This window comes from Mustela lutreola, chromosome 3, assembly GCF_030435805.1.
Source record: "Mustela lutreola isolate mMusLut2 chromosome 3, mMusLut2.pri, whole genome shotgun sequence".
NCBI classification, from domain to species: domain Eukaryota; kingdom Metazoa; phylum Chordata; class Mammalia; order Carnivora; family Mustelidae; genus Mustela; species Mustela lutreola.
In genome coordinates this window covers 168501292-168526864 of record NC_081292.1, presented here as the reverse complement: position 1 = coordinate 168526864, position 25573 = coordinate 168501292, and the positions used below count along the sequence as shown (strand labels likewise).

At 48.8% G+C, this 25573-nt stretch overlaps 1 protein-coding gene and 1 long non-coding RNA gene across 5 annotated transcripts in view; one reads left to right on the top strand and one right to left on the bottom strand.

Moving 5' to 3' along the window:
- The window catches only part of LOC131827302 (uncharacterized), a 140621-nt gene that overhangs the window by 1133 nt on the left and 113915 nt on the right, over window positions 1-25573 (top strand). The gene's annotated exons all lie outside the window — the stretch shown is intronic.
- ASB18 (ankyrin repeat and SOCS box containing 18) overlaps window positions 16944-25573 on the bottom strand; it is a 61539-nt gene continuing 52909 nt past the window's right edge. The window contains exons 6-7 of the mRNA XM_059167634.1: window positions 19012-19125; window positions 16944-18273 (exon numbers count right to left, since the gene is read on the bottom strand). Of these exons, the coding sequence (XP_059023617.1) occupies window positions 18088-18273; window positions 19012-19125 (300 nt within the window). The 3' untranslated portion in view covers window positions 16944-18087. The remainder of the gene's footprint in view (window positions 18274-19011; window positions 19126-25573) is intronic.

The window sequence follows — 25573 nt, the reverse complement described above, 5'->3', positions numbered from 1 at the left end:
GGCTGTGGGCTCCAAAGCTCCAAGGCTCGAACCCTGCGGCCCGACGTCCTAGTCGAAGCCGCCTCCCAGGGCATCTTCCGGGGTTGGGACCTACCGCGGCTGGGCCAGGGGCGTTCTATTTCTCCCTCAAATGCCCTGGAACAAACCTGTCCGCGGCTCTCCCTAGCGTTGGGTGCCGCTGCTGCGCCCGTGCTCCAGAAGAGGTCCCCAGAGTTGGGAGCAAGGTCCTGCCCCTTCACATCCGCCCCCAGGGCTCTGATCGGGAGCTGGAAGGCCCCAGCCACCGGCTGGAGCGGGCCGAGTTCCTCACTGCGCCCCCCCCCCCCACGCTCCCGGGCGGGGCGGGGAGGCTGCTGGTCCCCCCATCCCGACCTGGGCCCTCCTGTGAGCGATCCCTTCTCATTTTTCATGACATTCTTAATCATCGCACCTATTTACACACTTTGCCTGCGCGCACCAAAATAACAGCCACGATAATTATGATAATAAAGCGAGTCCTTTATCTGCTCCATCCTCGGGGAGGAAGGGGGAGTTGCTGTGCCTCCAGATTGTATAACGTGAGATTATCCTGATGAAAGCTTTATGATGTTTGCTCAAATAAAAGCTGCGTTTTGTAAATAGGCGCTAATTAAGCACGTTGAGAACCGAGGGAGCGCTCACCCCGGCGCCGCCACCCGGTTTCCTGAGCGAGGACTCGAGGGCGCGCGGTTCCCCTTTGCCTACTGCAGGATGGAGCGGATTCCCTCAAGATGTTTCCCCTGCCTCGACAATGGTAAAATCCCAGAATTTGGGAATAAGGGAACTGGCGGGGAGAGAGTGGGGGCTAGTGAGGTGCTTATCTCCTTCTCTATGACAAAACCAGAAACTTGCAGTGCTCGAATTTCTCTTAAAAAACGGAATCGTTAGTGGCCAGGGCTGCCCGTGCAGTGCGCGTCAGTGCGCGCGGGGCTTCCACGCGCCCGCAGGACCTCGGCTCCAACTTCCCGGGTCTAGACGCTCACCCGGAGCGGCCGAGGAGCACCTGGTTCGCGAGGAGAGGAGAGAAGGGCATTGTTATTCCAGTCATTAAAAATCAGCTCACGCCGAGGACCTAGTGGTTGGGGAGTTGGCCCGTGTTGGACGTGTGTTATGTATCACTTACAAGCACATTTAATTGGGAGATAAAGATAAATCGATCTTTATGAATTTATCGACCCTATTCCTTGAAGCTCTTCTTTCTCGCTCTTCTTTCTCCCGCTCTAATTCCAAGGCCCCCAGGGGGACGTCTTAATTCGAGAGCACCTCTAAAGCCGTGGGTCTGGCCAGGAACCCACTGCCCACCCAAAGGGCCCTGGAGGAAAGAGAGGAGGGTGCATCCCGGCGCCCCCGAGTGCTGGGAAAACTCGCCGTCCCCGCAGCCAGCCGCCCTCCTCCCGCTTGCCTCCTCCCCCCCGCCCCACCGCCACCCGGACAAAGACGTCTCGAGCGCGTTTCCCCACTCCAGGCGGCAGTAATAGATGGCTCCGGCGGCAGGCGGTTTGAAAGGAATTCATTAGGACGCCGCTGACTGTACCGCCTGCACTCCCTTCACGCCCAGACCCCGAGGTGGCTTAGGCGGCGTGAGGGGGAATCGGTGGAATCCGCGGGGCAGGAGGTGTCTGTGGGGTCTTTAAGCTCTATCCCTCTTTCTCCACTCCTACAAAAGAAGAAAAAGAAGAAAAGGAAGGGGGGGGGGGAATCGAAGCCCAGGGCAAAAGGCTGATTTCTTTATGAGCATAATAAATACTCCCTCTCATTATGGGATAGTTACAGGCACAGAGTCTCTGGTATGGTTACCTTGTTTTTTGAATACTAAGAAAAAAATGTTCGACTTCTTGCTTGATTTACGTTGCTACAGCCGGGTCTCTTCGCGGCTTGACACTGGCGTGTGTGTGTAAGCTGTTACTCATTTTACCCGAGCAGATTTGCCATCCACTTTGCTATTTCGCAGTAAAAATATTGTTCTAGGGACTTCCGTCGCCTGATTACCCTCCGAGAGACAGGGATTCCTTTGATTATTTTGGTGATAATTCTACATTTAAAGTTCAGCAAGAAGATTTAGGTCCGCTGAATTATAGCTACACTTGAAATAATTTGATGGCATATTATTTGCATCCATAAATTGCTGTGGAAAGTATTGACTGCGGGGTTGACTGCGGGGGTTATAATACTAATCTTCTTTTATTAGTGAGTTCAGAGAATTCTCATCAATATGAATTTTATTTACTAGTGTGCTTTTTCTCGAATGCAATGCGGTCATATTTTCTCATCTAATGCTTAACTGCTCAGAAAACGACTGTTCGCATCATAAAAGGATTCTTGTGTTTCGCCGGTGATTAACAAGATTCATTCCGGGCACCTCAGCTACCTGCAAAGCGTTCAGAGCGCGGGGACTGTGGAAAATAAAAGCCCCTAGAGTTCTTCCTTTTCTCCTCCGAGAGATTTATGGGTAGCGAGCGACAGGTACAGGGCTTATCCATCCTTCGGATTCCTACCTGCTTACCTCGGACCTGCCTCAAACTGCAGAACCCTTGGGGTGACTCGGCTCGGCCCAAGCTCCGCAGGAAAACCACCTGGCACAGATCTTTGCAACTTTGCCTTCAGAGGTACCCCCCTTCCCCCCCAGCCCCCACCGCGCGCGCTCCCTCGGGTTCGGAAAAAGGAAGGACACAACCTCCAGCACATCTGGGTGCTCCAACTCTAGTTAACTTCCGAGAACTTTTTTTTTCCCCTCTCAGGAAGACTCCCGCGGGGATGAAGCTGGCCCACCCCTTACGCACTTTCCTCGGCCGATGCCAAGCTGGTGTCAAGACCGTATTAAGCCACTTAAAACCTCAGACGTCAGTAAAAGTGATGGTAATTAAGTTGTCTCCACGCTTCGGGGCTGTCCCAGTCAACGTTCGCGTGCAGGTGTATGGAGGCTGAGTATAAAATGCTAAACGCACAAGTACATGAATATTCATGTAGCAAAGTTGCGTCGGCCCGTGGAGTCCAGCCCGGAGGAGGAAGCACGGCGAACCGCGCCTTTTACAACCGCGGTCAGGGTGGAGGTCGCGGGCGGTGGAGGAGAAGGGGCTCCGTGGGCGCCCTAGGTCTCCGTGTGTGCGGAGACACCCGCAGACCCAGCGGGCCGGGTGCTCCCGCCCGCCACCCAGTCCCGGGAGAGAGGCTGGTTTCTCTGGCAACCGTGTTGTTTTTATTTATAGAGACTTTGAGTGGCCTGATCATTCGGTCATGGCAGCGGCTCTTGCTCCTGGCAATCGTTGGGAAATAGCTTGGGATGGGTTTTATTTATGGAAGGGCAATTGGGATTCACACCCAGCAAACCCACAACAGTCCCTCCCAAGCCCAAGACGCACTTACAAAGGGGTGCTTGTGTAAAATTCCCCATCAGACACACCAATTTGCAAGTAGCAGAAAGCATTGAAGCCTCATCTTTTTTAACTATTTTATTCAGCCTTTTTTTTTTTTTTTTTTTTTTTAATCTGAAAGCCCAAAATAGACTCCATGTGGTTCTAAGTGAAGTCAGCCCTTGGCTGGCTTTGAAATAGCTCCTGCAATTATGTAAAAGAGCCATTCACTAACAGGACGGAATTAAAAGGGATCTCGCCTGCTTCCCTTTCATTGCCAACCTCTCCTGTTTGGCTTTTCAAAGCGCTTCCAACACGATGTCTTTCTCCAGGACAAAAGGCAGAACAAAAAAAGTCCCCAAACTTGTAAATTGAACGTCAAGGGAACTTTAAACAATTTAAAGCCCATAAATAATGATAAAGGGGACTGGCAAAAAAGGCAAACCCATTCAATTAATAGAGTTTCCCAAGCAAAGATCAAGTGGTTTATAAAATGAAAGTCTTTGGTTTCATTATTCTCCTCCTTGACCATGCAGAAAGCAGGACAGGGGGTTTTTCTAAAGCGCCCTGAAGAAGAAACACTTTGCGGGACTGTGTGTGCTGAGACATTCTTATGTAGAAAGTTTTGCTTTTTGTCCCCCACCCTCAAAGTAGCAGAAACAAACCCGCAAATCAGAAACGTAAAAGGGAGGAGACTGTGTGTGTGTGTGTGTGTGTGTGTGTGTGTTTTCTTGGGGGACTTGGAAAGTGTTCCCCGCAGGCCCGAAGGCCGGGGAACCTGACCCTTAACACCTGTGCCGCCCTCCCCACCCCGGTGCGCAGTAACGGACGGAGCCACCGGCTCGCGTGGTCTGTGAGCCGTGCCCTCATAGGATCTAGCGGCGGGGATGAGGAGGGTTCTGCACCGCCCGGGAGCCTGGGATCTGCGGGCCGGGACGCGCTGACCTGTCACTCCATCCTGGGCTCGGCTTCAGACACCGGGCCTAGGCGTCCCAGGGCGCAGGCGGAGGTCCTAGTTGCTTTTGGGAATAGCCCCACAGGTTGGCGTGGGGAGTGCGTGACCACTGGGGGTACTGGATGGCGCGGGAATCCCCGCGCCCGCGCACAACGTTAATCGCCTCGCGAGCACACAGTCCTGGGGGTGGGGTGGGGGAAGGAGGATCCTTAGCGGGGGTTGAGGCCCGCCGCCCCGGGGTTCCCAGCGTCGGGCTGAGGCCGGGGCGAACCCGGTCCGAGGGCTGCAGTTGGGGGACGGAAACTGACGCGCGGACGGCAAGGACTGCGAGTGCTCGTGCGGGGCCGCACAGGACGAGCGTCCCCTTGGGTGGGGTCCGGGGCTGGCTGCTGGAGGGGGCCCGGGAGGCTGTGCGGTCTCCGAGACCCTGGCCCTGGGTCGCTGGGGAGGTTGGCGCATGGCCGCGCGGCGTTTCTCACCTGGCTCTATCTCCTCCCATCAGTCCCCTCGGATTCCCGCGGCTCCACCTTCGGGGACTTCAAACGACCCCCAGCCACCGGGCGCCCGACTTTCATCTCCCCGCACAGCGGGCATTGTTTGCGGGACTTCACAGATATGCTAATCCAGGGGCCGCGAACCGGACGGCCTGGGAGGCGGGCGGAGGGCACAGAGGCGTGAGGAGGGGCGCAGGCGGGACTGGGGAATCGGGGACCGCCTGGCGAGCAGGCCTCCTGGGACGCCAGGGGCCGCTGCGGTGCCCGCGGCCCGACCCGTCCGTTACCCTGGAAGGTCCGGGGCTGGACACGGCTGGTGTCCGATGGATGCTGAAGTCGGAAGCGTCGGCCTCAGCGGTGCACCCCGCGAGCTCCCAGCTCGGGAGAGGGGGACCGCGTGTCGAGGTGAAGCCGGCCAAGGACTCGCGCGCGTCACCCCATGGCTGGCGATCGGGAGACCCCCCAGGTTCTCGCGAAGCAGGGCCCCTGCCGTCTCCCCACGACAGCCCAGACACCCCTGGAGGTGGCATGTCTTTTTTAAAAAGACGCGGTTTACCTCTACTTTATCCATTTAACCCTTTCGAAACCACCCTAGAGGCAACCAGAATGTTTGGGTCAACAGTTACGCACATCAGGGGCTGTGCTGCAACTCTAACTTCTGGGGGACCGAACAAAAAGCGGCCATCGCTGGGAGGCGGAACTCGGTTTGCCCTCCTTCGAGAACTACTTGCAAAGCGGAGCCCGCGCTTGCTTTCGTTCCCGCCCCTTCCCATTGGAAAACTGCACCTAGAGAGGAGGTCACCAGACTAGGACGAGGCCTTGGGTGTAAACGCAGGGGAGAGAAATTGGCTAACTGGGGAGGGAGCATGAGAATGGCCTCTGTTCCTCTTGTGGATTTCTGCGGGAGGTGGGGGGTTGATGTCTTTGTAAAATTGCACTTCGCTTTAACCTCATCTGGAAAAACTCCAGGTGACTGCATGTGTACCTGACCAACCTAGCTCCTCTGAGGTTTCCCAGAAGGACAGTTGTGACTAGTAGGGACAGCAACTCAAGGAGGGCCACCTTAAATGTCAGGCTTTCCCAAGGAGAGGGTGGAAGGAACCTGTGCTGTTGGGCGCTGGGAAGAGCCCCCCTATTAGCCCACAATTGGAGGGAGCTCACAATAGATGCCAACCCCTTCTAAAAAAAAAAAAAAAAAAAAAGCACTTGGCTTACAACAGAACACCCAGCTTACAGAAGAACCAGGGAAAAGAAATGTGCTTGCTCCAAAGCCACTGGGATCATTACATTCCACATTGGATGAAGAGCCCAGTGTAGATCTTTGACTCTCATTTGAGGGGTGAAAAAGACATTGAGCACCAGAGTCATTGGAGACTGGCCACGGGACTTAACACTCCTCTCCACGCTCTTTGACTCACCTGTCCCCTTTGCTCTTGCTCGCTGACCTGAGGTTAGCTGTAGGCCACTGGCCAAAAGAGAGAGAGCCGATTTCCTTCAGCGAGGCTTGAGAAGTTAAAATGTCAGCAGGCACCTGTATTTGCCAGGCCGGGACAAACGAACACCATTTCCTTGTTACATAGACACACTCACTGTCTTGCTTCCCTCCGCTACTGCCGGGAGAAGCTTGCGGCGCTAGAGGAAGGAGAGCGCCCTTGTTTGTAGGCCTCTCGCTTGTCCCCGCTGCCTCCGGTTCCCTAAATATACAGCCCCTTGGTGGTGGCGATGGCAGAAATAACTGGAGATACTCACCTGCTAGACCTCGGAGACAGAAGAATCTTGGAATTTCCCTCACTTGTCCTCTGAGAAAACACAGGGGAGCTGAACTGCCTGACTCTGCTGCCAACAGTGATCTCCCTTGTGGGTGTGTCCTGAAGTCCCAGAACTTTAGGGAAAAAAGGAGCCAAGAGCAAGGACAGAGAGCAAAGGCCAACATCCTGAAGTATTTTCGGCCGGGCCCGACCTGCTAGAACCGAGGAAAGAGGAGCTCCTTCAGGCCCAGAAGAAAAAATCAAGAAAAATTCAAATGCTGTCCCCATACTGTCCTAGGGGACACGTCTGGGTTTTGCAGGAAATGCTGCAAAATGCTCTGTGGAGCCTGGGTTCCGCTGAGCCGGGGGAGTTAGTGGATCCCCGACTCCCCTTCTCAGGGGATAAGAAGGGCTGAGACGTCTATTTTTTTGTTCCATGCCTACAACTGCATAAGAAAAAATGCATTTTTCTTTCTTTTCTTTTCATTATAAACATCTACAGCACATCTTTCTGTGGGGCATGTTGCCTGTGTGTGTGTGTGTGTGTGTGTGTGTGTAGCACACTTTCCTCCCTCTTTCTTTCTTTCCTTCCTCATTTCTTTCCTTCCCCCCCTTTCCTCCTTCCTTCCAGCAGGGAGTTAAAGAAGGCCTGTTGTTCATACCTCACTATCTACTGTTTATTCTGCGCAGTGATTTTGAAACACCCTTCGAAGGGAAGTTATTCACGTGAATGTCCACACTGAGGGTGACGGCGGCCTGCAAGGACATTGCCACGGACAACCAAGAGAGGGCTTCGGAGGCTGCTTCTGGAGGCCCTTATGGGTATCTGAGGCCTGCTCAAACCAGCCTGCAGCAGAGCGGCCGTCCAGAGTGGCGACGGAAATGACAGTGGGGCAGGGACAGGGTGGGGGGGAGCGGGCCTCCTGCAGCCCTCTGCCTCAGGCTCTTCTTCCCCCAGGGGAATGTGTGAAAAACTAGGTTCTGCTGGGAAGTGAGCCAAAGCCAGAAGCAATCCGGCTCATCTCCACCCGGACAAACCTTCTGTTCTCCATAATCTGGGACAATAATGAACGGTAAGCTTCAGAACCAGCAGAAATTGATCATGGTAGCTCAGAGAGGGAGGGTGATTGACTTCATGTGACCAATCTGATGCATCCTCTGAGTTCAGGGACTTCCCCTCCCCTGCCCTTGCTCACCATGCCCTCTCCTTCTAGTCATTATATTTTGTTTTTGAGAAGATGACTATTTTAAATTTCTGTTATTGTGAGGTGATACTCCTAGCTTATCTTTTGCTTTTTATAATTCCCCCCTGTTCTGAGTTTCTCTCAGACCCACTTAAATTGCAACAAACAGGGGCACCTGTGTGGCTCAGTGGGTAAAAGCCTCTGCCTTTGGCTCAGGTCATGATCCCAGGGGTCTGGGATTGAGCCCCACATCGGGCTCTCTGCTCAGTGGGGAGCCTGCTGCCTCCTTTCTCTCTCTCTCTCTGCCTACTTGTGATCTCTGTTCATAGGATGTGATCTCTGTTCTCTCTCTCTCTCTCTCTCCAACTGCCTACTTGTGATCTCTGTTTAGTAAATAAATAAAACCTTTAAAAAATAAATTGCAACAAACACCCACCACCACCACCACCAAAACCCAAGAAAAACCTCAGGAAACTTAAGAAATGAGAGACTTAAAAGTTTAACTTCATTCTAACCCAAAAAACATTCCAATTCAGTTCATTCGTTTTATTGAATGTTATTTGGAAATTTATACTTTAAAATGTAATGAACTGAATACTTGTATTTTGCAACACAAATTTCACATTACACATTTTCAATTTAATGAAGTAACAGGGCTATTTCCTATCTGTAAACGAGCTCAAATGTGTTATTATGTATCTTAATAAATTAATGAGGGAATGACAGGAAACATTTTTATTTGAGGTTTCACAATTTCCAAAGGAGTAACAGCCTGAAAAGCGACGCGGGTGTGCAGAGCGCTCAGGGATCCACATCGCCCCCTATGGGCCATGGAAGTAATGGCATCTGCTTTGGAGCCTGGGTTCCGCTGAGCCGGGGGAGTTAGTGGATCCCCGACTCCCCTTCTCAGGGGATAAGAAGGACTGAGACGTCTATTTTTTTGTTCCATGCCTACAACTGCATAAGAAAAAAATGCATTTTTCTTTCTTTTCTTTTCATTATAAACATCTAGAGCACAAGAGAAGCCTTTGTCACAAATGAGGGGGAAAATTCAGACACACACAGTGCTAGGAAGTATGATCCGATTTGAGATGTGATAATAGGAACCCCACCTCGGCTGTCTTTACAACCCCAATTTTCCTGACTCTGACTCATCCTGAGCAGCCTCATCCAGGAAGTGGCTGGATAAGAAACCTTCTGACATCCGGGCCTGACCCGCATGCACGCACCGCCCAGCACACCGTGGCCTCTGTTGCCCCACCTGCATAATGGGCGGGGGACTCTGGCTCTCTCCCACCAGCGGCCCGACTGCGTTTCTAAAACGGGGGTCATTAATACAGCGCTTCCGCCACGGTTTGTAGCGGAACTGAATTAGATCGCGTGGCATTCCTTGGCAGGGGGCCTGGCCCGGAATGGTGGCCTGGTAGGGTAGCTGCATTGCGCCAGAGGCGTTGCAGAGTGCTGTATGGATGTGGGGCAGCGTGGGGCGCAGGCCTGCGCTCTCAGAGGGAGAGTATCGGTTTGAGGGCAGCCTCTGATCACAAGACTCTCGAGCATTTAAAGACAAACCATAGGCCACCCATGGAACAGGCTGCAGTGTAGTACTGAACATGCGCGACTACTGGGGGATGAGGGGTGGGTTGGAGGTCCCAAAGCACCGCCCCCAGGTCGGTTCAGTGTCAGCCCCTCTGCATGCACTGCAACATGCACTGCAACCGGCGCAGAGGCAGTTCCTGGCCCTGGGAGCTTTCCTGGCAGTGGGCCCTTGTCACCAAATTGAGCATCAGAAGGGCATAAGGCACTATCTTCCTGGGAAGATGGCCTCTATGTCATTTTAGATTATTTTATTTTGAATAAAAGCTCTGTAAATTCTGTTAACGTAATAAACAAACCCTAGATCCCCAACTCTTTGGGGGAAGGGATAGGCAACCCTTGCACTTTGCCCTCTTGCTTCCCCCCAAACTCCATGTCCCCAGGGCTCCCATCGCGATCCCACCGTCAGAGTTTTGAACGTAGCTGGGGTACTAGGATGGACGAAGCTGAGGGAACGGACGCAGGTGCACGACCTGGACCAAGGTCTGACCGCCCCTTTCCTCTCGGGGCTCCGTTTTCGCCTCAGGACCCTGGCTCGAGGGCTCCCCCTGCGGGCCGCGGTCGGGATCGGTCCCTCGGAGCCGGGGAGGCCTGCTGTGGTTACTTGGTCTGGAGGGGCGCCTGGCCAAGGTCCCGGCAGGCTGGGATCCCGCGCACTCCCGCACTTCTGGTCTCTGAGCAGCAGTCGCCCCGAGTCCTTGTTTCGGATGTGTGAGCTGGGGGCGCTTTTACCGCCCCACCCCCTCGGCTTTTTTTTTTTTTTTTTTGGAAGGAGCAAACATCTCCAGTTTTAATGTGGCCCAATTATCTCCTTTAAACGACTTAAAATGTTTCTCTTTAACTCATTTCAATCTAGTAAATATGCTGCAGCAAGTAGCTAATTTCTCAGGGATGGCTTCGCCTCTCCATTTGCATATAAAGCGCGTCGGGGGCCGGCCCCCTCTTGGGGTGCCCAGGTCTCAGGCAGCTGGGCCACCTCCTCCCGGGGTGACGCCTGGGTTTGGCCTGGGAAGGCGGAGGCCTGGGTCCGCGATTGAGCCCGGGGACCAGAGCAGCAGCCGGGGCGGGGCACCTTCCCCCTCCCCACCCCCCAGAGAGCAGCCCCTCCTCTGAGCGCCCCCCTCCGCGCCTGCGGCCTCCGTTTGGCCCCCGGTCCCCGCTTGCTCGCGTCCCAGGGAGGGGCCTCTCCTTGGATGCCACAGGGGCGCGAGGGTCGCGGGCGCATTTATCCCCAAGTGCGTTTATTAAATCGCGTCTGGAGATAGATGGACGTGGATACAGGAAAGGAAATCGCAGCGCTCAGTTGAGCAATCTTCTGGCTTTAAATTCCGAATAAAAGTCTCAAATATTCCCGGGTCAGGGGGGCACTGTCTCATTAAAACCACTCTCGTCCTGAAACTGCAATGCAGACATTAAAGTGCAGTATTTTTCAATTAGAGCTGACGAATTCAATCAAAATTCCATAGATTAGGATGAAATGAGGCATGGGTCATTTACAGGGGAATTTAATTGCCGAGCCATTAGACAAATAGTATATTTGCCATTCCCGCGTTATCCATCATTTTCGACATCAATACCGGGGCCGCATCTCCCCGTCCCGCAGCCGCCCGGCGTCGGCTGTAAACACTCCCTTCCCCGTATCTTCTGATTATATCTGATTTCATTTAGGGCCATGGGGGATTATAAATGTTCACGCAATCAAGTTCATTAGGACTTCAAATCGCATTTCTGATTGGGATCGCTCTATGGCTGTCCTCGGTGCGCCTTTCAAACCCCAGGACGAGGCTTTCAAAAACATCTTTTTGAATTCAAAGCTGCACATCCTTTTGTCTTCCGACGTCGCCTCCCGCCTCCTCCTCCCCTGGGCGTCCCCGCGCCCCTCTGTTCTCCTTCACGGGGGAGCGGTCCCCGAACCCCACCGCCCCTTCAGCTGGACCTCCGCGCTCCCAGGCCCGCCTTCGAGACCCCCAACGCTGGGCGACAACCTCCCCCCCCCCCCCCCCGCGCGGCCGCGGGACGCTCGGGACCCCGGAGACAGGAGCGGCCCGCGGGGGGTAAAGCCCCAAGCGCTGGCGGATCTCGGGCGGGTGCCCGGCCCTGCTGCTCGCCCCCAGCCCGGCGCCGCGGGGAGCAAGTGGGCGCACCTTGGAGTCTCGTGACCGCAGGCCTCGGGGCGGCGGTTGGGCCCGACCCTGGGGACGGACACCCGGGACCCCTTTCCTGGCTGGCCCCTTTGACTCCACAGAGGAGGGCGGGGGCGGGCCCCAGCAATTCTCTCTTCCTATTAGTGCACTCAAGAAACAAAGGAGCAGACTCTTCTGGGGAGCGCTCGGCAAGGAAGGCTCGAGACATCCCTTCCAGCACAGTTGAAAAATAATAGCTTAATATTAACTGCTTCTCATAAAAATATACTTCCACAGTGATACAGTTACAAGAAGAAACCCTCATTTTACCCCCGTACTTTGCGCTCATCGCTGTTAGCTGCCTCAGTAATTTAATTGGAATGAAACGTGAGAAATGTGTCATTTTTGAAGAATTTATGCATCACTTCCTAGAAATCTCATTGTGTTAACTAGGAGCCTACTGCGTTCTGTTTAGAACCCATAATCACATTTTTATGTGTCTGTATTACCAGTTAATGTGACCTCCTGTCTTTAGCAGATAAAAAAAATTATTCTTTTTCTATAACATCTGCATCCAACCCTGGTTTGCATAGTGTACGTGGAAATCCTGCATCCCCAATGTTCTGCAAACTTACCAACTTTCTCTAGAACAGGGCAAAGACATGTGAATGGAAAAAGTGCCTACTAAATGAATAATTACACACCAAATTAAAACCCTGCATTAAACATAGTCGACAGCAAATACTGCATTCTCAATCATGTTTATTGCTTACAAATTGCATTACAAAGAAATCTACTCTTTTTATTGGCGTGATTAAGCAGAGTGTTAGGACTGCAGAAATACCATTCTGTTAGATTAGATGGAGGCTGGAAGCCGGGCTAGTCCCATTGCCATGGTGAATGTATAATTTTGTTAAAGAACACGTTTAACACACAAATGAGGACTGTCTGTCATTATGGCATCATAAAAGAGTCATCTTAAAATATATTTATTTATAAACACAGTGCCTATAAAACGTGCATAGTTAATACAAAGGAAGTAGCAATTCCATAATCAATATTTTAATTACTGAATTTTTATGATAGTAGCGCAATTCTATATGATACGTCACAATTCTGTAGCTTTTCTATATTCTCCTCCCCTTTTTCCTGTGAGCTAAAATCTCGTTTTCTTGTTTTTAATTCTGGGGAGAGCGGGTTGGTGGACGTGGGTAAGACCGTTTGCTTATGGCGCCACCTGCAGGATTCTATGAAAATGCGTTTCAATCCTTGCAACCCTCTGCAGGTCTCTAGCAATGTAACCCCAGGCTTGTTTTAGCAATTCAGTGAAATTAGTTTTTGTTTTAAAATAGAACGATGTTGACAGTTTGAAGACAAAATCCTGGGGTCTGAAAAGAAGACTTAAATCCTCAAGTAAGGTGCGGTATTGATCACAGTTGATAATTTGGGGTTTCTGACTATCCCCAAGGGGACATCAAAAATTTGAGTAAGGAATGATTCATTCTTGAAATAATGGGATAAAAGGTGCAATATTCCTGGTTTATCACTTGGTCCTTGGGCAGCCCTTAAGAGATGTAAAGCACTTGGCAAGCTAATAATATCTACGATTACAGTGATTAAGCTTCCCCTCAGCTGGCCCGCATCAGGACCGGTCACTGGAGCAGACCAGCTCATTCTCCAAGCCTATATTTTACACCATTTTTGTAGAGGGTTAAGTGTCATTTGCAAAAGTTCAACAGCCTTCTCCATCAATGTGTGTCTAAAGGGTTATTTCAGAGATTGGAAATGTGGCAATTATATATAGTTACTGGAATTAGCAAATGCTTCTTCGTAAGGAGTCAGTGGTGTTGATTTTCTTGAAAACATGCTACATTGATGATTATCATGTAACTTAAAATTAAGCAGACACAAAGACAGTCAAAGACCAGCCCAATGTCGTGCTCAGAATTTTAGGCATAACACGTCCCAGGGTGCTGTGTCCATGTACTGATCGCCCATGGACTGTGGATGGTGTCTAACGGCCCCACTGTGCAGTGGATGGTTTGCCCTGGGCAGGACACGGCCAGGGATGCAGGGAGGCGGACCTCCTCAGGACCACCGCTGCTGGAGAACCTCACTTGTGTATTTTTGATTTCTCAGGGTTTGGATGACAAGTAGTACTGCCAAAGACACTCAATAAAAGCGGAAGGAAACTATTCCTCTGTTATCTTTTTTTAGTGGAAACAGCATTTAGTCTTTTGTTACCATCTGATTTTTGAACCATGTAAATCCATCATTAAAAGCTAAATATGAAGTTAAAAAAAAAACAATTTAGATCTTATGGAATTGAGTTTATGTAATATACTCAAAGAGAAAAGTAATGATGTCCGTAGGAACCGCTTAAGAATGGAAAACATTTTTAGATCCTTTAATAAAAAAAAAAATACCAGGGTACATTTTGTTCACTGGAAGAGAAGTCAGCCAGGATAATTCTAGCTTTAAAGTAGAATGTCTTGGGGCGCCTGGCTGGCTCGGTCAGGCGAGCATGTGACTCTTGATCTTGGGGTCATGCGTTTGAGCCCCATTGTTGAGTGTAGAGATTACTTTAAAAAAATTTTTAAAAAGTAACGTAGAATGACTTTTTGGATATTTATTTCAGCTAGCTGATCTCTCTCCCACCCTCCTCCTCTTCAGCCTGTCCGCCCTCTCCTCCATTTCTCTTTCTTTTCTATCTAGAATTACGCAAGTCTCGTTGACTCCACAACTTCCAAATACTTGTGGCTCATACTAGAGGGTCATCAAAACAAGTTGTTTTTTTTTTTTAAATACAGTTTTTATTTATTTGTTGGAGAGAGACAGCACAAGCAAGGGGAGCCGCAGGCAGAGGGGGAAGCAGGCTCCCTCCTGAACCATGAGCAGGGATGCAGGGATCGGATGCGGGACTCAGTCCCCAGGGATCATGACTGGAGCCAAAGACAGACACTTAACCGACTGAGCCACCCGGGTGTCTGCCAACAACACATTTCTGACAGGTATTTTATTTTTGGCCAAACGAAGCAAATTGCTAGCAGTAATTGCATTCTGCAACACTGTAAGTCACTTTCATGCCATCTGATGATTAAGGTAGCCCCAATCACATGAGGCTTCTTTGTCTCATACAGCCATGACCATCCTTTGGGAGAGGCATTTAGCACTTGTGGATGGCTGCTGAAACCCAGGGGATTTGAATGAATTTCTAGGACCAGTTAATTTTCTGCCTTTTCTCGTGATGTCAGGTTCCTGATGAGCTGGAGAACTTGGGAGAGCGTCGCTAGGTTCCTGTTGTGCATGGGCGTGGGTTGACCTAGAATGGGACTGGCTGGTGGAGTGGGGTGAGGGTGCTTCTCGTGGAAGTTCCATGATGGTGTGTAGGGCACAGTGGGGAGAGGGAGGAATGGGGAGATGCCTGAACGCCCACCTGCCCTGGGAATACGTCGGCATCTCTCATGTGCTGCAGAGCCAAAGCCAGAGGGAGGGTGGCCGAGAAGAGGACCCTTCCTCTCCACAGCCCACCCCACCACGTGCCAGTTCTGTCCAGCAGCCTGGCTGATGAGTGGGTCTTCTTTGCTTGGCTCTGAGCTGTCCAAGGAGGAGGAGGAGCCTTTGAGCCTGTGTTGTTGAGGATGGGCCCTCAGCCCCAAGGTGGGCAGGCCCAGTCAGGATGGGTTAAAGCAATGAGCAAAGGACTCAATCGGTGAGTGATTAAACCCAAGGACTTTTTTTTTTTTTTCCTTAAAAGATTGTATTTATTTATTGAGAGAGAGAGAGAGAGAGAGAGAGAGCATGAGCAGGCGGAGTGGCAGGCAGAGGGACAGGGAGAAGCAGGCTCCCCGCTGAGCAGGGAGCTCCATGCGGGGCTCGATCCCAGGACCCTGGGATCATGATCTGAGCCAACGGCAGACGCTTAAATGACTGAACCATCCAGGTGCCCCCCACCCCTCAAAAATTAAACCCCAGGAACTTTAGGGATTAGCTCTTTTGGGAACATCTACATGTTCAAAGAAGTTCTTGGAGTGAAGAAGGAAGTATTCCCTCCAGGCAGCTATGGAGAGCCATCCAGGGTTCCTTCTGTGAATCTTACTGTCATTCGAAGCTGTAATTTGGGGAAACCTAATAACTGATCATCATTTATCAGTTTAGAAATGTAAGGTCAGTATGTTTGAAGGGGTTCTGCTTTGTTTCAGGACTCTAAAAACTCCGTAAATGTTAGTGCATTTCAGAAATATGACCGGATTGTTTTCTATGATGGGCAGTATGGAGAGGGTGGCTGGAGATCCTGTCCTGCAAGGACAGCGTGTTTGCTCAGCTTCTCATTTGCCAATCTGATGAGGACAGGGCTTGGGGGGTGGGGCGGCGCAGTGGTTGTGTTTCTTACCCTGTACTCTTGTCCTTTCTGCTTGTTCTTATAAATAACAAGACTTCGCCTTTTCCCTTTTTATCCCTTTCTTGGGCCATTTTCTGCTAAAAATAATGCAATCATAATAACAGAAGGAAACATTTATTGAATTTCTACTCTCAGCCGGCTCTGGACTTGGGGCTTTGTGCTCTCTGCAGTCAGTGGGGACAGCCACCAAGAGCAGGGTTGTCAACCACGCTGGTGATCCACACTCCACACCACCTCCCCCAACCCCTCCACGCCCCCTCACTGCCCAGACCTCCATAGTTAGGATCTGCAATTCGACAACATCCTTCCAGAGCTGGAGAAGCCCAGCCTTGCTGCAGTTCTGTCATGGAATCCCGACCCAGCAAGAAGGATGCAGATACACCTCCAGCTGAGCAAATCACATCTGGTTTCGGTTAAGTAACTCTACCTGCTCCGGTGGGACAGCCCCAATTCTGGGGTGGTCACTGAGGGCTCCCACCCGTCCCACAGTGTGCTGCCTGTCTTTCCAGAGCAAAGCCATCTCCCCAGAGTCCCACTGTGACCACATCTGCTCACCTGCTCCGTGGATCCCCGTGGCTTCTCTAGTTCAGAATCCCTGGTCTGGAAGCCAAGGTCCTCCCGGTCTGCCCCAATGCTGTCCAGCTCTTTCTTCTTCTAGTGGTCGAAGCATGGGGACCTTCCCCTCCAGGAGGAAGACGGCTCTCTGGTCCTCCTGCATGTCCCATACCTTCCTGCACGCTGCCACCAGCCTGCGTAGGGGGCACTGTGTGAGGAGTCCTGAAGTCAAGGCACACATAGGCCTTTTCTGGGTTTGTTGAGTTGTCTGTCTTAGGGATGTGGGCAGGGCGCCCGGGTGGCTCAGGCAGTTAAGCATCCGACTCTTGGTTTCAGCTTAGGTCATAGTCTCAGGGTCATGCGATCGAGCCTTGTGCTGGGCTCTGCACTGAAAGTGGGGCCTGGTTAAGATTCTCTCTCTCCCTCTTCCCCTCCCCTACTCATTCTCTCTCTAAAAAATATGGCATATTAATAGAAAATTTGAGATCTAGTAAGGCCAAGAGATCAAGAGACAATTGCCATTGAAAAGATAGTTTATTACTCATCATTCCCAAGAGAAGGGGCACATCATACCATGGTGGGGGGTGGTCACAAGGGCACACACTAGGCTTGTTCAAGCAGTTGGCGGAGGGGATGCGGACAGAAGCCTTTGTTGTGGTTTTCATGGATGGAACAGGCCAGGCAGGATAGACAGGCTTAGGACCAGCAGGTCTGAATAGTTTCAGCAGGCTGTCCCTATCTCTCTGGCACCTGGCCCTCGGATAGTTAGGACGGGTGGAAGGTAGCCCAGAGTGTGACAGCCCAGTAGAAGGGGTGGTTGGGGGTGTGTATGTGAGCTCTGGACTGGTCGGTTTGCATTTGGAAAGCATGCTCGGGGTAAGTTGTATGCTGTCTCTGGAATTGGCTGACTCTGGGAGGAGCAGTCCCTCCAAGGTCAGCCAAGGCCCTGGATATCAAAGCACCAGAATACAGAAAATGAAAGAGATGGTTCATATAGTCCTTGACCCTTAGAACATCTCTCTTGCTATGCGACGCTCAGGCCGGGCTGATGGCTATCTTTAGCAACCTGTCTGTCCCTGGCATCTGGCTTCCTGGGCTGTTGGCCACTGGGGTTTGGCAAGGGCGTCGGAAGACTCACATGGGATCACAATGTTGGGCTTGCCACCCCTCCGACGTCCTTTAGGGAGTTCTGGGCTGTAATGTGCTGGGAAGCACCGGTGGGCTCCAGAAGGGCACTCCTGTTACGGCAACAGGTGTCCTCTCTCAGTAGATACACCTGTCATGTGTTGGGGACAGAGCTTTTCTAGGTGGCCAGGCTCCAGGAGGGGTGGGACGCCCCTGTGAGGCAGACAGTCTGTTAACCCTCTGCAGGGGATGTGTGTATACTTTTTAGTTCAACTTCTGTTGAGAAGTACTTTCTGATACAAATACTATGATATTTGCAATCTTGATCCTCACAAGCAACCCTGAGAGGCAGAAAGGCCTTTTAGGACCCATTCCATTTCCAAGTGAGCATGAAGCTCAGGGAGGCCAGTGCATCCACAAGGTGGGGACATGGGTAGTGCCACCCGGGTCTGCCCCCTTCCCCGCGGTGCTGTCCTCAACATACGGCCTCCACTGAGGGCAGTGGTGCTAACTACAGCCTCAGTCCCAACACTCTGGTTTTCAGTGCAAAACACCCTCTGGTTCCAGAAGGAGGTAATCTTGCAGGGACTTTGGCAAGGGTAACAGGGGCACAAGGTGAAAGCACTTTTTGCCAAATAATTTCCGAATGGCACAGCGGCAAAGATGCTGCAGACAGCGTGGCTTGTGGGCCAAGGCCAAGAGGGACTGGTAGAAGGCCTGGTGCATCTGGAAGGAAGGCAGATGGAACATAAACCTGAGTGCATGGACCCAAAAGCCAGAAGGCCCCATGGTTGCCATGCCCTCCACCAAGAGGGTGTATGCACATTTTGGAGGTGCGGTTCCTCAGGGGGTCCGAGGATGTCTGTTTTGGGTGGTAGAATGGGTAACACAGATAGTCTCCTCACATCCTGCTCTACTCCCTCCACCCCCGCCCCCTGCACAGTGCATTGGCTGTTGAGCCATGTGGATGGAACTCAAGTCAATGAGACATGAGGGGATGTCTTCTAGAGGCTTCTGGGGAAAAAAAAACCCACCCTCACTCTTTCTTCAGCGACAGTGACTGTGGACTCTGTTGGGTACATATGTGGTGCCTGCCACTGCCTAGGCCATATCTAAGCTCTCACAGGGAGAAGGAGGACACACAGAGTAGAGCCCGTGGATTCAGGTGGCTCTGCATGCCCCTCTTCTCTGGGGGGAGGGGTGGTTACTCAAGTCCAGCTGGGTGTGTTGGGTTTCTGCTCCTTGCAGCCAACAGCACCCCAAATATAATAACAGCTCTTGGCTGCATGATTCCTCCCAAAGAAAACCAGCAATGCTCAGCTATGCTTTCACACTCTCCCTTTCTCCATCCTTCTTCAGATGCCTTACATCTCAATGGGTAAGTGCCCAAGTGCACATGGTGCGGGGAGGGAGCTGAAGCTCGGGGCTCTTGTACTGAGGGGGAAGGAAGGGCTGCTGCCTTACCTGAAATACTTCCTCAGGAATCACTTCCCTCCAGGACTCTGACACACGGAGCTGAGGGTAGGCATTGAAAAGAGTCTCAATGACCCTGGGGGCTGGCGCACAGGTCTTCAGCACCTGTTGGAAGTGGTGGGAGACCAAGTTCACGTTGACTGGGTTTTGGGTCCAGGTGGGGGACAGGGCCAGCTGATAGGGAGGTGTGTTTGGGGTCTCCCTTCTGTCACTTCCTGGCCATGGGACCTCATTATGCCTTAGCCACATGGGGAACAAGAGCCCTCATGGTAAGAGGACAGCAGGGTTCCCAACAAGCCCAAGGCAGCGTTCTGGCTGGGGCAGTGTGGGAGGGCGGGGGTGCTGTCTTAGCGCTAGGAGAGCTACATGTCCCAAGTCTGGGCTTGGGAATGGCTTGCTCATCCTTGTGCCCAAGAGCAGCATGCCCATGGCTCCGTGGGCTCTCCTGACCTCTACATTGTTGCTCAGAGCAGAGGAGGGAGGTTCTGCTGGGGGCGGTGGGAGGAGTGTGGTTCAAGGATGGTGTTCGTAATTTCTTATCTCAATTTTCTTATATGTCAGGACAATGAGGGAGAAGAATGGCTTTGTTGTTGAATTTCCTCCTGACTTGGCCTTTCTATTTTATTTTCCGTCCCCACTGGCAAAGGATTCCTCTTTTCTTATTAGCAAATTTTACAATTCAGGTTCATCAGTTTCATCATGAAGATGAGAACACTGTTTGCTTTTTTAAAAAATACATTTCTTGTGATGGTGAATGTCAGTGAGCACAAAAGTAGACCCAGTGGTATGATGACCTCATGTACCCACCATCAACCCATGCCTCATCCCCCCCCATCCACATGCCCGTCATCTCCCCCAGTATTATTTTAAAGCCATTGCAATGGATCCTGTATTTTCATCTGTAAATATTTCAGTGTGACTCCTATAGGACACTGTAGGAGAAATACAACATCATTATAAGACCTGAGAAGTTAATAAGTTTCTTAGCATCTTCAAATATATGGCCAGTGTTTAAATTCACAAATTTCTCTTAAATGCCATTGTATGAAAAAAAAAAAATTGTTTGAATTAGAACCCAGATAAATAAAGAATAAATAAAGAACCCAACAGGATTAAGATTGGTTGATATGCTGTGTTATCAGATCTCCCATTTTTGTGTCATGTTACTTATTTGTTGAAGAAACTGGGTTATCTGTCTAGCAGGGTTTCTCGGTGTTTGAATTTTGTTCCTGGTATTCGTGTAGAGTTTGGGAACATAAAGCTCTTCATCTGCTTTTTGTAAATGCGTAGTTGGGTTGGGAAGATTGATCAAATTCAGATTTGATTTTGGGGAGGGGTAAGGCAACTTCATACTCCTCTGTTTTTGAGGTTTACGATCTACTAAGTGTTGTAAAATTAGTATTTCTTCACTGAGAAAACTGAAGTTAAGCAATTTTCTTATAATCAGGCACCAAATATCTACAGCAGACAATTAACAGGCAGGGCCAGTAGCTGAGCTCACTGGGGCTCTGTGAACAAGGTCAAATAGAAGACAGACCTGAATCACTCAGTATGGTTGCTTCATTCACAACTTGCTGAACTTCCTTCACATATGAAACCCCTTTTAAATATATTAAAACAAAACAGGAAATTAATATCTTTTTGTTTAGAGATAGGGACTATTAGCATTTTGTATATATTAATGTTTTATGCATTTAGACAAAAAAATAAGATATACAGTAAAAGTGGAGTAATACTGTGCCTATTATTTTGAAACTTGATTTTTGTCTACTCAACATCAATTGTGAACAATTCAGAAATTATAAATAAGCACTTCAACATCATTTCAGGGGCCATATATTTTATGAATGTATTGTAATATATTCAATGAGGTGATTATTGTAAATGGATGTTATAAACAATGAACACTCTTGAATATCATTCTTTCTCTTTCTGCCTCCAACCATTCTTTTTTTTTTTTTTTTTTTTTTACAGAGAGAGATCACAAGTAGACAGAGAGGAGAGGCAGGCAGAGAGAGAGAGAGGGAAGCAGGCTCCCCACTGAGCAGAGAGCCCGATGCGGGCCTCGATCCCAGGACCCTGAGATCATGACCTGAGCCGAAGGCAGCGGCTTAACCCACTGAGCCACCCAGGCGCCCCCTCCAACCATTCTTATTTAGATAACAAGATAAGTCTGTTCCCTTCTGACACTGAATTCCTAGAAGTAGAAATGTGGGATCAAGGAGTATGTACATTTTAGAGGTTTTAGCACTTACTGTCTAATTGTAAGTGTGTAAATTATCACACTTTTTGAAGAAATGAGTATGAGAGTCTCTTTCTCCCCTACCCAAGTCATCTCATTAATTATTTAAATTTGATAGAAAAAGTATGGCATATTTACATTTTGGTTGACCATTTCTCTTCCTTTATAAATTGCTAAGTTATGTCTTTTGCTCAGTTTTTCTATAGTATGTTAATTTTCCGCATTGATTTGTATATACACTTTATTAAGGTTATATCTTAGTCATTCATTTTTGCAAATAATAGTATTTTCTCCTCTCGGTATAAATATTTCACATTTATTTTTCTTGTCTTATTACATTGACCAGAGTTTTAAAGTTCAGTGTTAAAGACTTATTTATTTATTTATGAGAGAGAGAGAGGTTAAACATGTGTGTGGATAGGAAGAGGGGCAGTGGGAGAGAATCTTTAAACAGATTCCCCGCTGAGCTTGGAGCCTGACCAGGGGTTCCATCTCACAACCCTGAGATCATGATCTGAGCCAAAACCAAGAGTTGGATGCTTAACCAAATGAGCCACCTAGGTGCCCCTAAAGTTCAATGTAAAATAATAATACTGATGCATCATTATCTTATTCCAAATTTTAACAAGATTATCCCTAAAGTTTCACTATAATAACCTTGGCTATTAGTATTAGATAATCTGTTCTCAGTGAAGGAAGTAGCTCTCTATTTCTAAATTACTACACATTTAAGGATGTATTTTTTGCCTTTTTCTGACCAAGTCGATACAAGATTTTCCAATACTGACCCATTTTTGTCTTCATGGAATAGACCGTGTTTGGCTATTCTGCATAAAATGGCAGATTCAATTTGCTAAGATTTCTGTATTTAAGAACTAAATATGGTTTGTCATTTCAGCTTTTTTAGCTTCTTTTGTCAGATTTTGATGTGAGTTTATGCCAACTTAGTCAATTTAGAAAATTTCTATCTTTTTAACTCCTAGAAGATTTTAAAAGTACGTATTATTGGAATTAAGAAGGCATAACAGATCTTGTATTTAACATTGTCTAAGCCTAGCCTTAAGCTGCAGGTGATATCAAGTTTTTATCATTTTCTCTTCCATGGTTATTGGTATACTTTGTTTTGATTATTATTATTTCCCCTCCCCCTCCCCCTCCTCCTCCTTCTTCAATTTGATTTTTAAGTAATCTCTGTACTCAACATGGGGTTTGAACTCACAACCCCAAGATCAACAGTTGCATGCTCCCATGACTGAGCCAGCCAGGTGCTCCTTGCTTTTTTCTTGAATCGTTTGTTAATGTATACTTTCCTGGGAAACAATCGTTTCATTTTATTTATTTTTTAAAAAATTAATTCCAGCGTAGTTAACATACAGTGTTATATTAGTTCAGGTATACAGTGTGATGAGTCAACAATTCTATACTCAGTGCTCATCACGATGAGTGCACTCTTGGTCCCCTTCACCTACTTCACCCACCCCCCCCACCTCTCTTCTAGTAACCAGCAGTTCGCTCTTTATAGTTAAGAGTTTGTTTGTTTTTGTCTCTTTTCTTCTTTGTTCATTTGTCTTGTTTCTTAAAGTCCACATATAAGTGAGATCATATGGTATGTCTTTCTCTGACTTATTTCCCTTAGCATTTTACTCTCTAGCTCCATCCATGTTGTTGCAAATGGAACAATCTTCATTTTATTTCATTTATTTTTAAAAGAGATTTTATTTATTTATTTGAGAGAGAGTGAGAGCACGAGAGAGGAGGTCAGAGGGAGAAGCAGACTCCCCATGGAGCTCAATGCCGGACTCGATCCCGGGACTCTGGGATCATTACCTGAGCCGAAGGCAGTTGCTTAACCAACTGAGCCACCCAGGCACCCAACAATCTTCATTTTAAAGAAATTTAGCATTGCATGTATATAGGAAATAGACGGCATGTTGATACAGGATCTTTCTGGGAGGAGTTTTTATTTTATTGTTTAATTTTATTGGTATAGCAGCTATTTAGCACCATTTGAATACAGGGGAAGTCAAGGGACAGCGCTCTAATGTGGAGTTGGAAACACAGCCCTTTCTGCCTCTGGGCCTGAAGAGTACAGAGTCAGGTGGGCTGTGTATCAGGAGTAGTGGTCCTGGGGTGCCTGGGTGGCTCAGAGGGTTAAGCCTTTGCCTTCAGCTCAGGTCACAATCTCAGGGTCCTGGGATTGAGCGCTGCATGGGGCTCTCTGCTTGGCAGGGAGCCTGCTTCCCCCTCTTTCTCTGCCTGCCTGCTTGTGATGTCTCTCTCTTGTCAAATAAATAAACAAAAAAATCTTAAAAAAACAAAAAAGGAGTAGTGGTCTTGGATTGGGGACATGCATCCAGCCTATGGCAGAAGGGGGTCCAATCAGAGACATCCTCTGACCTCACCCTCCTCTGTCTGTCTGCTGGGAGACTGTACTGGTGAAACCCAGGAAGGCAGAGGGCCCAAAGCCTTGTCAATGTGTCTGTGCATGTGGGGAGAAAACCTGGATGGGAGATAACCCCACTACATCTAGAAATAAGCATCCTTCTTCATTTGAAATAAATATATATATGTATTCATATAGTGATGAAATAATTGTATTTCCAGTGTCATTCCTTATTTAGTCTTACTGGAATTTTGCTAATTTTTTTTTTTTTCAGGGAATCCCCTATTGGCTTTTGTTGACCCATTCTCTTTTAAAATACTCTAACCCATCAGTTATTGTGTTTATTGTTATTAATTCCTTTGTCTGTTTCTTTCTGACTCCTTGGACTGATCACTCAGCTAGTTTAGTAACATTTTTCCCCTTGAGACATAATATAGGCAACTTTCAAAATAGTACAGATTTTCCTTTGAACATAGGTGTGGTCATAGCCATAACTTTTGAGGCACAGTGTACTACTTTCTTAAATATTCTGCAATGATGTAACTATTGATGTAGTGGTTATTTAGAGGTTTATCCTGCAATTTTCAAAAGGTTATTTTTTAAAAATTAGCTGTTTGGTATTAATTTTCTGGCCTGTTGTATTATGACTTTATTTATTTATTTTTTAAAAAAGATTTTACTTACTTATTTGACAGAGAGAGAGATCACAAGTAGGTAGGGAGGCAGGCAGAGAGGGGAAGAAGCAGCCTCTCCACGGAGCAGAGAGCCCAATGCAGGGCTCAATCCCAGGACCCTGGGATCATGACCTGAGCCGAAGGCAGACACTTAACTGACTGAGCCATCCAGGTGCCCCAATTCTTCTCCTTTCTTAATAAGATCTGGAGTTTTAGTCTCAGATTATGGTTATTACAAGATCATATTTTATGTTATGTGTATCTTCCAGAAATGATTTTTGGTATTAGTGTTTAGTTTTATAACCTGCGTTTCAATTACTGAAGTTGTTTCTCTTTCACTGGGTTGTATGTTCACCTCCTGTCCATGAAGCCATTTGTCCTAGATACTTACCAAGCTCCTGCTAGAAGCTGGGGATTGTGTTATGTCTGCATGATACAGTGGCAAGATCTGCCCTCACAGACTTTTATAATCTCAAATAAAAGAAAAAGCACAGCAACAATAGAAAACAGGTGCCACAGTACCACAGAGGGGAATCACAAGGTACTAGACATGGTACCTAGGTGAGACCTGGATTTGCTGTGGGTGGTGATTTGGTTGGTCAGTTAAGACCTGCTAAGGAGGAGGAGTTACAAAAGTATGGAGAGTCCTGAGGACAAGATTGTTCCAGGTAGAGAAAACAGGGACCAAACCTGGGAGGTGAGGAGGAGCTTAAAATGTTGGCCAGGTGCGGAGCATGATGTGGGGAGTGTGAGCCAGAGCCTGGGGATGAAGGCAGGGCATGGGCAGGAGGAGCGCAACCACTGTGATGAGGCTGGACATGACCCTGAGGACACAAGGGAGGCATGGGGAACTGCAAGTTGGGGGGTGACAGGATCAGATTTTAATTTCACAAGCATCACCATGGCTACAAAGTGAAGAACAGTTTCCTGGGGCCATATTGAAGGGTCAGAGTGCAGCTTAGGGGACATTTCCACAGGCTAGGAGAGATGGTGGTGGCCCAAACTCAGTTGGTATGAGTCAGGATGGAGAGAACAGGACGATCCTGAGAGACGGTTAGGAGGTGGAGTTGTGGGAATCTACGAACTTGAGTTTCCCAACCCTGAGATAGTCTTTCATCTCATCTGTCTCTCTTTTTTTAAATAGGACAACAATTTTTAAAAGATTTTATTTATTTATTTGAGAGAGAGAGAGAGAAAGAGAGAGAGAGAGGGATTGAGAGAATGAGTGGAGGGGCAGAAGGAGAAGCAGACTCC